This window comes from Pleurodeles waltl, chromosome 3_1 (assembly GCF_031143425.1).
Source record: "Pleurodeles waltl isolate 20211129_DDA chromosome 3_1, aPleWal1.hap1.20221129, whole genome shotgun sequence".
NCBI lineage: Eukaryota > Metazoa > Chordata > Amphibia > Caudata > Salamandridae > Pleurodeles > Pleurodeles waltl.
In genome coordinates, this window is record NC_090440.1 from 575,914,643 (window position 1) to 575,928,655 (window position 14,013).

At 47.4% G+C, this 14,013-nt stretch overlaps 1 protein-coding gene across 3 annotated transcripts in view; it reads left to right on the top strand.

Moving 5' to 3' along the window:
* NAP1L4 (nucleosome assembly protein 1 like 4) overlaps positions 1-14,013 on the top strand; it is a 597,513-nt gene that overhangs the window by 345,239 nt on the left and 238,261 nt on the right. For all 3 annotated transcript variants that reach the window (XR_011201382.1, XM_069223015.1, XM_069223016.1), the window contains exon 10: positions 5,167-5,312. Coding sequence is in view for 2 of the 3 variants with exons in the window: in XM_069223015.1 (XP_069079116.1) it covers positions 5,167-5,312 (146 nt within the window). In the remaining variant the exon portion in view is untranslated. The remainder of the gene's footprint in view (positions 1-5,166; positions 5,313-14,013) is intronic.

Below are 14,013 nucleotides of genomic sequence, written 5' to 3' on the forward strand. Positions count from 1 at the left end.
CTGTGAACAATCTTCCTGCCTCTGTCTGATGTTCTTCTCTTTATTCTTGCTCTTGCCCATTAGAGCTCTGCTGTGGGTACTCTTAAGGGTTACCTTTCCGTTCTGTCTGCCTTTTTGCAGCTGCCTGACCAACCCTCTTTATTTAAGTCCCCTGTTATAAATAGATTGCTAAAAGGATTGTACATATGTTTCACCCTTCATTATGCCTCAGTGAGTCCTTAATTTGGTTCTTTCGAGCTTCTCCATAATTGTCCCCTCTGGCTGCTCACCATCAAGACAGCCATTCTAGTGGCAATAACATTTGTTGAGGGGGTGAGTGAGCTGCAGGCTTTGTCATCCAAGCATCCATTCCTGTCTGTTTTCTCAGACAAACTGGTGCTTCACACTAGGGCCTCTTTCCTCCATAAAGTGGTGACACCATTTCACGTGGGCCAATCTATCACCTTGCCCACTTTCTATGTTCCTCCACATTCCTCCAAAGAAGAGCAGCGACTCCACTGTCTTAACTCAAAAGGAACATTGTTGTTCTACCTTGACTGCACAAAAGAGTTCGGGTGGACAACCAACTCTTCATGTGGTATGTTGGAGCAAAGAAAGGTTGGGCAGTGCAGAAACAAACCATTTCATGTTGGGTTGTTCACTGCAAATAAATCTGCTACGCATTGACCAAAAAGCAGCCTCCTGAGGGCTTATGTGCTCATTGTACTAGGGTTAAAGCTGCGACCACTGCTTTAGCACATGGAGTCCCAGACCTGGATATCTGCCAGGCAGTAACGTGGGCACTACACATGTTTACCAAACTCCACTGCTTGCACAGTCAGGTTTGCAGAGACAGGCGTTTCTCCTGTTTAGTCCTGCAGGACGTCTTAGTTTAGAAAAATTGTCTGCAGCCCACTGCTGGGGACGGTATTGCTTGGGTATCTATTCAGAGGTAAGGAATTTGCAGCTCGATGTCTCAGATGAACAAGTTACTTACCTTCGGTAATGCATTATCTGGTAGAGACAATATCTAGCTGCAGATTCCTTACTGACCCACCCATCCTCCCTGCTCTGTGGACAGATTTCTAGGGCTAAGGATACCCTCTTTCAGGGCCCTAGTTGGAACACACCAGTGTCAGTGCACTTCATGGCTCCCTGCTTCTGGCGTGGAAAGTCATGAAAAAGTAACTGATGTCAGTGTGCCAAGGAAGGCCTTTATAGGTGACCGTGATGTCTGGCGTGCAGGGGTACTGCTCATGCAAAAAATCTTCCAGATCTATTCTGATGCCTGGGAAAATCAAAGGTAAGGAATCTGCAGCTAGATATTGTCTCTACCCGATACTGCTTTACAAAAGTAAGTGACTTGTTCGTCTTAAAGGACACTTATAGACATAGAAGGGTTCAGCATCAGAGGAAAGCTTGAAGCCCTGAAGATGAACGAGGTGAAGAAAAAGCATTCTAGCAAGGACAGCCCCTTCTATTGATTCTGGAATCTCTCCTACAGAAGACTCCTGCTCTGGGTGACCTACCAAGATGAATAGGCAACATTGGCATTATCACCTTGCTGCCACTCTCACGACTTGTTTACTGTTGGAGGTTTTAAATGTCAAAGCAGGGCACCATACGGACATGTTCGCCATAGAAGACTGGAACTGCTGCAGGTTAGATGTTAATGCCAAAACAAAATTATACATTGATGTCGAAGGAGAAACCTTGTAAGCTGTCAGTGTTAAAGCCTTTGGCCCATACACCACTGCAGTGTTTCCCATCAAAACACATAGCTTCACAACTCTGCTCATCTCATTGTTCGATGTCAAAACACACAATCTGTTTCAAGGAAATCAAGAGGACCAACGTCAGTGGATTCAGTGTTGGCAATACTGTCACATTGTCCTTCTGTATAGAAGCCTTTTTAAACATGTCCAGGGGCATCTCTTTTGCTGTCAGGAATGATTATTCAAGCGGACGACACATTGAAACCCCAGCACCTTCCTCCAAAGCTGCGAATGGTGCAAAGACATACCTCTTTGTCACCAATAAGAAAGATAATTTTCCTGGATTTTCCATCGTTTCATCTGATAACATTCCAAATGTTCAGCCACCTACTTTTGAGCTTCTTCATAGACACAGAGGAAGAGATCTTTATCTGTTTCTCCAAGTCACATTGGTTTATCAGGTTTGTTGCATTGTTCTTCCTCTGCATTTACCAATAAGGTTGAACGTTTCAGGATGATTTGCTGAGGAGTGCAGCAAAATTAAATATACTAGTTGAAAAACCCCAGACCTCATCTCTGGTATAATGGACACACTGCAGTCTTGCTCTTTACTGAGACCTTTTTGCCTTTAGCAGAATGTTTGTAGAATTGGCTAAAGAGAAATTCCGCTCTGTAGTTATGGTTAAGATCGCAATACGTGAACAGAAGAAATATAAACCACCAGAGCATAACGCCGTATTCAGGAGTGTAACCCACAATTGGTAATAGTCTCGGCAGTAAAGAAGAAGCATGCATCAACACCAAAGACATCTGCTCATCTATATAGAGTGAACAAATTTACGGATGTCTGTAAGAAAATGCCTCTGTTTTTGAATGGTCTTCCGCATTTCTTTGGACTGATGCTTTTTTTGACTCCTCAGTTTTTGGCACCAGTGCTTATGCTATGATCCTTTAAGACATGTCAAAGGTGGCTGCACTCCTAATTGGCCTATTTAACGTATCTATAAGTTCCTAGTATCTTGAACCAACTGTATAGGAGGCATGTATTGTAAATGGCACACCCTAAGAGGAGCCGGACACCACAAAGTCAAAGACTTGGCCCAGCCCTACCGGCCTGTCTGTAGCCCTTGAAGATCCTGCTCCAGAAGACGACTTGTTCTGCATCCCAGCGACCTCCAAAGCCTTGGGAGGACTGCCTGCCTCAATAAAAAGCAGGGTGTAACATTGACAGCAGACCTTTCCAAAAGAAACCACCTTTAAAGAAAAGGAACCGCCAAACTGCTTCCGGGCCCACCACTACATCTGACGCCCATGGCCCAAGTCCAAGTGGCCCGCCAGTCCTGTGAAGGTTCCCCAGCGCTTCTGAGCAAGAGTCCACCGTCTGCTGACTCCTGCAGGACTCCACAGCGACGCCTGCAACCTCAACTCGGAGACTCCCCCCTCCCCTACTGCGACCTGCCCGATAAGACTTTTCTGACAGCCCTGTCCCCAGAGCCCCTGGGTCTTGGGGAGCATGACCAGTGGTGCTTCTATGTCCCCCAGCATCTCTTCTTATCTGGGCAGCTGTGGGTTGTCTTTGATCAGCCAGAGCCTGCAGCCTCTTTCTGAAACCGATCTCATCCATTGGATAACATTGGTTGCCCGATGCTGTGTTGGCACTCTGCACCCGGCCGTCCTTGTGTCGCTGAGGGTGTAAGTTTGATGCTGCCTTGTGGCTCCACTTGTACTTTCCTCAACTCCAGGAGATCGACTCATGACCCTGCTTTACTCACCTGGGAGCAGCACATCTTCGGTTACCCCCTGTCTCCATTGGTTAACATTGGGCGCCCAGTGGTGTGTTGGCATTCTGCACCTGACCCACCATGCCATTGAGGGTGTAAGTTTGATGCTGCGTTGTGGCCCTCTGGTTCTTACCTTAACGCCATGAGACCAAACTCTGGCACTGCTTTTACTCACCTGGGAGCAGGGCGTCTTCATTCACCCCCAGCCTCTGTTGGTTAACATTGAGCACCCAACTCCGAATTTGACCTCTGCACCCTGCCGCCGCTGTTTCTGGTACTAATTTGAACCTTGCCTGGTGTTGACCAAAACCCCCAAATACTGGATTTGTAAGTCAACTGTTATTTTTCTGATTTGGTCTCAGATGTATTCTTTGAGCGTGTCTCATTTATTGCCTATGTAAGTACAACAAATGCTTGACACAACTCCTTGATAAGCCTAACTGCTGGCCCACAATACCACAAATAGAGTATTAGACCTATCTATTTCTGCCTCTGCAACCTTTGGGGATCCACTGGGCTCTCTGCACGGTGTACTTCATTTTAGTGCACCATATAAAGAGCCAGCATCTTACACATAAGTAAAAGTAAAAAGTATTTTTTCTTGAGCACCTGCCCTCATCCATCATTTAGTATGACACCATTTGATCAGCTGGTGCTTTGAAACCTAAAAGATTGATTTGTGAAGCTCTTTTTACGTTTTTTGCTAAATCTTTTGTATTAAAGAGAAAAAACCTTGAAAGGCATTTAGAATCCTCCCTTTACTTACCATTGCTTGAAGTCAACTGCTTCGGTGTGGTCAGCATGCCGTCTGGTTTCACTATGGATGCCTTCCTGCTTTTCCTGCCCGTGCCATGGAGCATGGCCCAAGTTCAGCTTCTGGTATCTGCCCACTGGCCAGTGTCCTTCCACTGGCAGCCCAGTTAGGAAGATATTTTTTATTTTTTTAAATTCGCTATCTATCACTCCATACAAGAGCATCTGCAGGCCATCTCTCTCCTCCCTGGTTCTCTTCCCACATCGTTGCTTAGCACCCGCCGCCACTCACTATTTCTTTTTTATTTGATTTCTAATGTATTTTGTACCAGTGGCTTCTAGCAAATGTTTATTGGAGTCTCCGTGCCATGTTCCGATCTTTGGTCAGGCGGGTCTAATGCTTTCTGTATGCAAATGTTTATTTTAAACAACATTTTGTTGCAATTCTATCGTACTCCCAGTCAGAAATCCTGACTTCGGAAATGATGACTAGTGTTCGAGTTTCATCTCAGTAGCTAGGTGCATGTGTTTATTTTGGTACTAGTTGTGTGTCCTCTCACAGAGTTTATTAATTTTCCCAGCATGGTCTTTTCAATTTAAAATGCACTGCTGTGCAACATGTGAAAAAAAACATTGACAAATTGACAAAGCCAATAGATTTCACGTAGGCTAAACCTATTGGCTTTGACAATGCTTGTTATCTTTAGATTACATATGGGGTAACCAGCATGTGTGCTGCAAGATGTGATACTCTTACCGTTGTACTTGTTGTATTTTTTTTTAAATGATGTGATTAAAATGTATGCAATCTTACCTTTGTACTTGTTCTATCTTTTTTAAATGATGTGATTAAAATGTATGAATTCTAATGTTACTATTGGTTTATTTATTCCCTGTTGTTCACTACACCAGTTATATAGTGTCCTTTATTTGTACAGGTGTACCATTGAATGGAAGAAAGGAAAAAATGTTACAGTTAAAACAATAAAGAAGAAACAGAAACATAAAGGTCGAGGCACTGTTCGTACAATCACTAAACAAGTTCCAAATGATTCATTCTTTAATTTCTTTAGTCCAATAAAAGGTAAGACATATTGCTATGTGCACCGACATTTAGGAAGGGCATATGGTTCAACCTTGTATTTGACATAGTTGAGCAAAATCACAGTCAAAACCATTAATTTCTGATGGATACAACTACCTGTGGATTCCTCACCTAATGAATACTCCCATGGCGCCAGCATTCGACGGAAATCTTCTTCCTAGTCTCTGCACATCGACGAGGACGTCACTCTAGCCCACGCGACGCCATCTGACGTCATACAGGCAATAAGAGGTCCTCGCCGACGTGCCGACGTCAGTTCCCTTTTTTCCGTGCATTCGAAACGGTTATCTTCGAGGGAGCTACTGTTACTTTAGTAGTTACAGTGTGTTTTCTGCTGCGTAGTTCTTCTCTGTGGTAACAATGTCTCAGAGAAAGTCGGGTTTTAAGCCCTGTCGAGAGTGTGGGGGCAAGATGTCCGTTACAGATCCTCACTCCGACTGTCTCTGGTGTTTGAGCTCCGACCACGACGTCATGACTTGCGATTCATGTCAGCACATGAATCCGAAGGCCCTGAAAGAACGTGAGGCTAAACTATTCCTGGCGAAGTCGAAGAGAAAGGAAAAACATCACAAAAAGTCTTCCTCGCGAAGGTCTCATCGGCGTCATCGAGACTCCCGGCGCCGTAGAGATTCACGGCGTCATTCCAGCAAGGAGACTCGTTCGAAGTCGCCTTCGGCTCGGCGTCGGAGGACTTGGGAGGTCAGTCCCACGGTCACGCCGCATCCATCGACGCCGTTGCCCTCTCCGGCGTCACCGACTTCGCCTGGACAAGCGTCTGTGGTTGAGGTGATGCAGCCTCTTGTGATGTCTCCGGCGTCGCGGACGTCGAGGCCGGCGTTGGGGTCGCCTTCGATCCAGGCACCTCAGTATCCGGCTTTTCCCGCCCCTGGAGCCGATAGTACCGCATTTCTGAATGCGATGTATACCATCTTTCAGCAGATGGCTCCAGGAGGTGCTCCGGCTGGTCCTTCGGGGCCTTTGGCCTTTTCATTGGGTGATCCTGCGCCTCTTCGGCCGGCACCCTTTATGCCCTTTCTCCCTTTTGGGAATGTGGGCTCGGCGCCGGTGTCGGCACCGGTGCCCGCTCCGGTGGCTTCAGAGGGATTGGCTCTGGAGGTTTCCATCCCGTCGACGTGGGGATTTCGTCCTGTGACTCCGGTGGGTCCATCGGCTCCAAGATCTCTTTGTCCTGCTCCTTCATTGGCGCCGAAGCTGCCTGTGGCGCCGGATGCGGCGTCGGATGCTTCTGGAGATCAGCGCCGATCTTCGACTTCGGCAGAGGCCATGTCGACTCCGCGTATTGAGCAGAGACTACATTCAAGGAGGCGTGCTCTCTGTCTTTTGGAAGAGCAGGAGTACCAGCGAGTCCTGGAGGAAGGAGAGGTTGAGGACTCTGGTGATGGACTGCATGGTCTGGATACGGCCAGTGGGCTGGATACTTCCCCTGAGTGGGACCTTTCATCTCCAGGGGAGTATACGGAGGAGGCTGCTACCTTTCACGCGGTGGTGAGGAAGGCGGCTAACTTTCTGGACCTGCCTTTGCCGGTGGCAGAGGCGAAGCAGAATTTATTGACGGAGGTGCTGCATCCGGCCTCTGCTGCAGCAGAGCCTCTCTTGCCGTTTAATGAGGCTTTGCTTGATCCGGTGTTGGAGGTGTGGAAGAAGCCTGTATCTTCCTCAGCAGTTCATAGGGCTGTGGCCAGAAGATATCGGGCTGCACCATCTGACCCTCGTTTTCTTTCAAGACACCCTACGCCGGAGAGCTTGGTGGTGCAAGCCTCCTGTTCATCAAAATCAGCGCCTGGATCTTTCCCGACGGTACCAGGAGACAGGGACTCCAAAAAACTGGATGCGCAATCCAAGAAAATATTTTCTTCTTGCAGTTTGGCGTTGAAGGCCACCAACGCAACTTGCATTCTGGGGAGATATATCCATGCTCTTATGGATGATATTTCATCTTCTTTTACGGAGCTTCCCCAGGGACTCTTGGATGTTGTCTCAGACGCCCAGGCTGCCGCAACCCAGATTATCCACTCTGGGCTGGACACGACCGACTCGGTGGCTAGGGCGATGGGCACGGCTGTGGTGACAAGGAGACAGGCCTGGCTCCGTAATTCAGGGTTTTCTGCGGATGTACAGTCGACCCTATTAGATCTCCCGTTTGATGGGGACAAACTGTTTGGAGCAAAGGCAGATTCGGCCTTGGAGCGATTTAAAGAGAGCAGGGCCACAGCCAAATCGTTAGGGCTGCAAGCTCCTTCTTCCTCTGCCTCTTCCAGTTTTTTCAGGAGGTTTCGTGGATTTGGGCGTGGCTCTTCCTCCTCTTCCTTTCGGGGGAGGTTCCAGCAACCCGCCTCTTCTCACCCCTATAGATCATTTAGAAGGAGAGGTAGGGCCCGCACCAGAGGAGCCTCTCAACAGCACTCTGCCTCTTCCTCGTCCTCTGGAGGGGTGCAGCAGGGAAAGCAGCCTTAGGCTTCCACCATTTCCCACTCACTCCTCTCCTGTAGGGGGAAGATTACGGCATTTTCTCCACAAGTGGGAGACTATTACAACGGACACTTGGGTTATCAGTATTGTGGAAAAAGGCTACACCCTTCCCTTTTGGGAGTTTCCGCCCCCCCTCCCGCCCCGCCCATCTTATTGTTCAGAAGAACACCTCCTGTTGCTAGAACAGGAGGTTCAAGTCCTCCTTTCAAAGGGCGCGGTGGAGTTGGTTCCAGAGCAGGAAAGGGGTCGAGGTTGTTACTCAAGGTACTTCCTGATTCCCAAGAAAGATGGTCGGTTGAGACCGATCCTGGATCTGAGGATCTTGAATTGGTTCCTCAATCAGGAAAAGTTCAAGATGCTGACCCTAGCACAGGTGCTTTTGGCGTTGAACAAAGAAGATTGGATGGTGTCTGTCGACTTGCAGGATGCTTATTTTCATATTCCGATACTCAAGTCACACAGGAAGTATCTCCGGTTTGTGGTAGGGTCGCAGCACTATCAGTTTGCGGTCCTTCCGTTTGGTCTTACTTCAGCACCTCGAGTCTTCACGAAGGTGATGTCAGTGGTTGCGGCAGAGCTCAGAAGGAAGGGGATAGCAGTATTCCCTTACTTGGACGACTGGTTGATCAAAGCCAAGTCCCCGGAGCTTGTGTCGTATCATCTGCAGTCAACAACTCAGTTGTTGTTCGACCTGGGCTTTTCGGTGAATGTGCCCAAATCTCAGCGCCTCCTGTTCATAGCGGCAGTACTGGATACAACATTGAATCGAGCCTTTCCTCCGCCTCCGCGGGTTCAAGATATTCAGGAATTGGTTCCAATGTTTCGAAATGGAGCGGTAGTTCCAGTCCTCAAGGTCCTTCGTCTGCTCGGGATGTTTGCCTCCTGCATACTGTTGGTCACGCATGCTCGCTGGCACATGAGGGCTCTTCAGTGGTGCCTCCGAAGGCAGTGGTCTCAACACAAGGGAGATCTAGAAGGTGCTGTCAAGATCTCCAGAGATGCTGCTGTGGACTTGAAGTGGTGGATTGCGAGCAACAATCTTTCACAAGGAAAGCCGTTCGCGCAGTCGTCACCAGTGGCCACGGTCATAACGGATGCTTCCACTCTAGGGTGGGGAGCTCATCTGGGGGATCTGGAGATCAAAGGACTTTGGTCTCCAGAGGAACAGATGTTTCATATCAATCTGTTAGAGTTACGGGCTGTACGTCTGGCTATCAAGGCCTTCCTCCCTTCCCTTCGTGGTCAGTCGGTACAGGTCCTGACGGACAATACTACCACGATGTGGTACATAAACAAACAGGGAGGAGTAGGGTCGTACCTTCTCTGCAGAGAAGCTCTTCGACTATGGTCCTGGGCAAAGGACCATCAGATTTGCTTGGTAGCAAATCATTTGGCTGGGGTCTTGAATGTACGTGCGGACAGTCTCAGTCGCCAATTCTCGGCCGACCACGAGTGGCGTCTCCATCCAGATCAAGTCCGTTTAATCTTCCAGATGGTGGGGGTTTCCTCGGATAGATCTGTTTGCCACTCGGGAGAACGCGCATTGTCCGTTATTCTGCAGCCTCCAGTATCCGGTGCAGGGAGCATTGGGGGACGCGTTTCTGATAACCTGGTGCGACCAGTTGCTTTACGCGTTTCCCCCCCATACCCTTGATTCCTCGAGTGTTAAGGAAGATTCGCCAAGACCGGGCCCAAGTCATCTTAATGGCTCCGGATTGGCCAAGGAGGGTGTGGTACTCCGACCTTCTCCAACTCTCACTGTGCCCTCCGCTCCGTCTCCCTCTCAGGGCAGACCTCCTCTCGCAATCGCAGGGGCAGGTTTTACACCCCAACCTCCAGAGTCTACACCTACATGCCTGGAGATTGAACGGGGCAACCTGAGTTCCTTCTCTCTCCCGCCTGATGTAGTGGATGTTATATTAGCGGCCAGGCGACACTCCACTAAATCTATCTACGCTAATAGGTGGTCTAATTTTGTTATGTGGTGTGGGGAGAGACAGATTGATCTCTTACATGCTCATCTGTCGGACGTTTTGTCTTTTGCTCTGTCTCTAGCGCAGAAGGGTTGTGCAGTGGCTACCATTAAGGGTTATTTGTCGGCTTTGTCAGCCTTCATTTGTCTTCCAGATCAACCATCGTTATTTAAATCCCCTATTGTTCTCAGATTCCTGAAAGGTCTTCTAAATAAATATCCTCCAAAACCATTCGTTATGCCTCAATGGGATTTGTCCTTGGTCCTCACTTTCCTTATGAGGTCCCCTTTTGAGCCTATGCATTCTTGCCCCTTAAGGTATTTGGTTATTAAAACAGTCTTCCTGGTGGCTATAACATCTGCAAGGAGAGTGAGTGAGTTGCAGGCCTTATCGGCAAAACCCCCTTATACAACTTTTTATGGGGATAAGGTGGTGTTGAGGACCAAGGCTGCTTTCCTCCCAAAGGTTGTTTCACCCTTCCATTTGGCCCAGAAAATTACTTTGTCCACCTTCTATCCTCCGCCTCATCCTTCAAAGGAGGAAGAGAGACTACATCGATTGGACCCAAAGAGGGCGTTAAGCTTCTACATTGATAGAACGAAGGACTTCAGGCTGGAGGATCAGCTGTTCATCGGATACGTGGGCAAGAGGAGAGAAAAGGCAGTCCACAAGAGAACACTCTCCAGGTGGGTTGTTCTTTGCATTAAAATCTGTTACTCTTTGGCAAAGAAGGATCCTCCTGATGGCATTAGAGCTCATTCCACCAGAGCTAAGTCGGCCACTTCGGCCTTGGCCAGGGGTGTTCCTGTGGTCGACATCTGCAAGGCCGCAACTTGGTCGTCCCTTCACACTTTTGCGAAACATTACTGTTTGGACTCTGAGGTCAGAAGGGACGGCCATTTTGCACGGTCAGTGCTGCAGGATTTCTTGGTTTGACCATTTCGGCACCCACCACCGGGAGTGGTACTGCTTTAGGACTCTATTCATTAGGTGAGGAATCCACAGGTAGTTGTATCCATCAGAAGAACGAGTTACTTACCTTCGGTAACGACTTTTCTGGTGGATACATTAGCTACCTGTGGATTCCTCACGGTCCCACCCGCCTCCCCGTTGCCTTTCTGGTCTTAACAAGTAATCCTTGAGTGCGCTCCTCTTGGTCTTCAAGATTGCAATAGATGTTGTATATATGGATACTTGTATATATTTATATGTATATATATATATATGTATATATCTTTGTGTATATACATGATTTGCATATATTTGTTGGTTTAAAAAAAAAAAAAAAAAGTTATATTAAATCTACAGCCATTTTATTGCAATGTTGTGTATTTTACAATGTTATGGGATGTTGCCTTGCTCTTTCATTGCATTGGGTTGTTGTTCTCATGCACGTAAAAAATGTTGGTACTGACGTCGGCGAGGACCTCTTATTGCCTGTATGACGTCAGACGGCGTCGCGTGGGCTAGAGTGACGTCCTCGTCGACGTGCAGAGACTAGGAAGAAGATTTCCGTCGAATGCTGGCGCCATGGGAGTATTCATTAGGTGAGGAATCCACAGGTAGCTAAAGTATCCACCAGAAAAGTCGTTACCGAAGGTAAGTAACTCGTTCTTTATGTAGCTTAATAAACTTTTATTACTAAAGTGCATTTGTTGCATATGTTTGATGGCATGTGTGCCTGTAGATACACATGCTCTGAATACTTCTGCCCTCTAGTGTTGAGTCTGGAAATTTGCAAGTTGTTTTTCTGTCTTTTCTTTCAAGTCACGAGGTGTAGTGCCTCTTCCTTTTGCTGGTAATGTGCATCGCAATCAACTCCATTGTCAGATTGTTTTCTTCCACCGTCGGGTCTGGTTGTGTTTCACCAAGGTCTGAGTCGAGACTTTTTTCAGACTCTTTCTATTCGAGATTCACCCTTTTTTGTTGATATTGTTGCGAACACATTTACCCCCATCTCTCCCTTTTCAGTCCCAAGAAAACGTCACCCGTCAGATTGACGCGCTTGGTCAGAGGCCCTTTGGGACTCCATTTTCTCAATTTCATCAAACTTGATAATGACTAGCTAATGGAACAGACTCCTTTACGTTTTTGTCCAAAGTGCCACGCAAAGTTGCCACAGACTGACCAACATCAGGTCCGCAATCTTTGTTTGCCTCCTGAGCACAGAGAGGAGGATTGCGAGGCCTGTCAGTCCCTTCAATCAAAAAAGACTCTATGGGACCGAAGATTACAGAATAGAGAAATGCAGAGGCAGGAAGTCAAAGATACACCCGATATCTTTCAACACCAAGATGTCAAGCAAGAGGAGGAGGAAGAACTCCTCTCTGCGACTGAAGAAAAGGCCTTTTCCATTGAGGATTCCGAATCTGGAGTAGAGTTAGACCTTGAAATGCAGAATCTCCCACTGGCGCAGCATACTGTAAATACAGATATCCCCATCCTGCAGAAAAAAACCACCCAAGTTTCTCTGAAACAAAGGCTACCGGCTACCACTGCCAACAATCCATGGTCAGCACCGAAAATCACTTTCGGATGCTCCGCCCTCAGTCTTGGAACCGAAGCACAAAACTAAGCTGACCACCTCGGTGCCAAGCCAACCAGCTCCACCTTCGACACAGACCACCTCTGCCTCACAGTCGGCATTGACTGTTTCAGTGTCAAAACAGTTTGGCACAAAATCTTCACAGCACTGAAAAAAATTAAACCAACACCACAATCGGAACAGAGTGTTTCGGTAGAACACATTCTTCACTGAATGAAGGAACAACTTGATGGCAAACCAAAACAAATCGACATACAACCTCAAACTGGTCGGAGTTTGGTAAAGACTATTGTTAGCCCGCCTTCTTCATCAAAGAAACAACTTTCCTTTGCCAGTACCTGCTCCCAAGAAAAAGAGGACTGATAGAGACTCTACCACTTTACATCCTCCTCTACCAGCTTTTCATCCATCACCAACACCACCTCCACCATCTTCACCCTCTCCCCTTCATTCACAGGATGACCCGCTTGATATCACCCCTCAGGGGTCCCCACGCTCTTTCACTGGGGACCAGGGAACAAAGATTCACCTCAGCCCTCTGGCCCTTGGTCAGCTTATAACTTTGATCAACAACCTGGCACTGACCCAGACATATACCCCGCTAGGCCATCTCCTACAGACCATACCACCTCTTTCCAAGAGCTCATTGGTAAGGCAGCCACTTATCGTCAAGTACCCTTAGATAAAGAGCTCATTGAGGATGGCTTCTTATTCAAAACCCTCTCTACTTCACATATGGTTTCACAGTACCTTCCTATGCTAAAGGGAATGTTAAGACACTCTGACGATATTTTGAAAGATCCTGCTAGGGCACACATTATCACACCAAGGATGGTGAAAAAATATAAAGCCTCGCCCTTTGACCCTATAATTATCAGAGGGCAAATCCCACCCGATTCGTTAGTGATGATACATGTAAGAGGGCAAATTCCTAGGCTACCAGCGACACTCCATCTCCTGACAAGGAGAGCAACCTTTATAGATGCCTCTGGTAAGCGTGTTGCAGCTCAAGCCACCAATCACTGGTGTATAGCCAACACTATGGAATTGTTAGCCAGGTATGACTGTGCCCACTGGGACGAGATGGAGGAACTCCTACAGTACCTCCCAGAGGAGCATAGGAAGAGAGGCCATTAGATAGTTACCAATGGGCGGGTTATCTCTAATAATTTTATTAGATGTGCCATCATTTTTGCAAACACAGATGCCAGAGGAACCAATACAAGTGTCCTTATACGTCGACATGCGTGGTTAGACATATCAGGCTTAAGGCAGAGGTACTATTATACAAATGGGTGGTTAACATGGGAAATTGGCGCTCACTGTCATGCAAGTTTTGTAGTATATTTTACTATGTAATCAATTGCTAGACGGTGCACTTAACAGGCAACACACCCACAACCCCTGACATCAACAATCAGTGATTGTTGAAAACCAACAATAAATATTAAGGCACACGTCTTTGAATGTCCAGCAATGTGTTGCAATTCTTCACAGTTTTTGTCTGGGAAATAACCCAATGACTTTATCAAGGCTGTACAATACCATTTTGATTCAAGTTGGAGTTGGAGACCTCCCCATACCATTCCAACTCCTCCGGTAATTACAAGAAGAGGACTCGCAACATAGCACGGGCAGACGTTTTCGGTTGAGTTCCCAATTATAAAGGGAG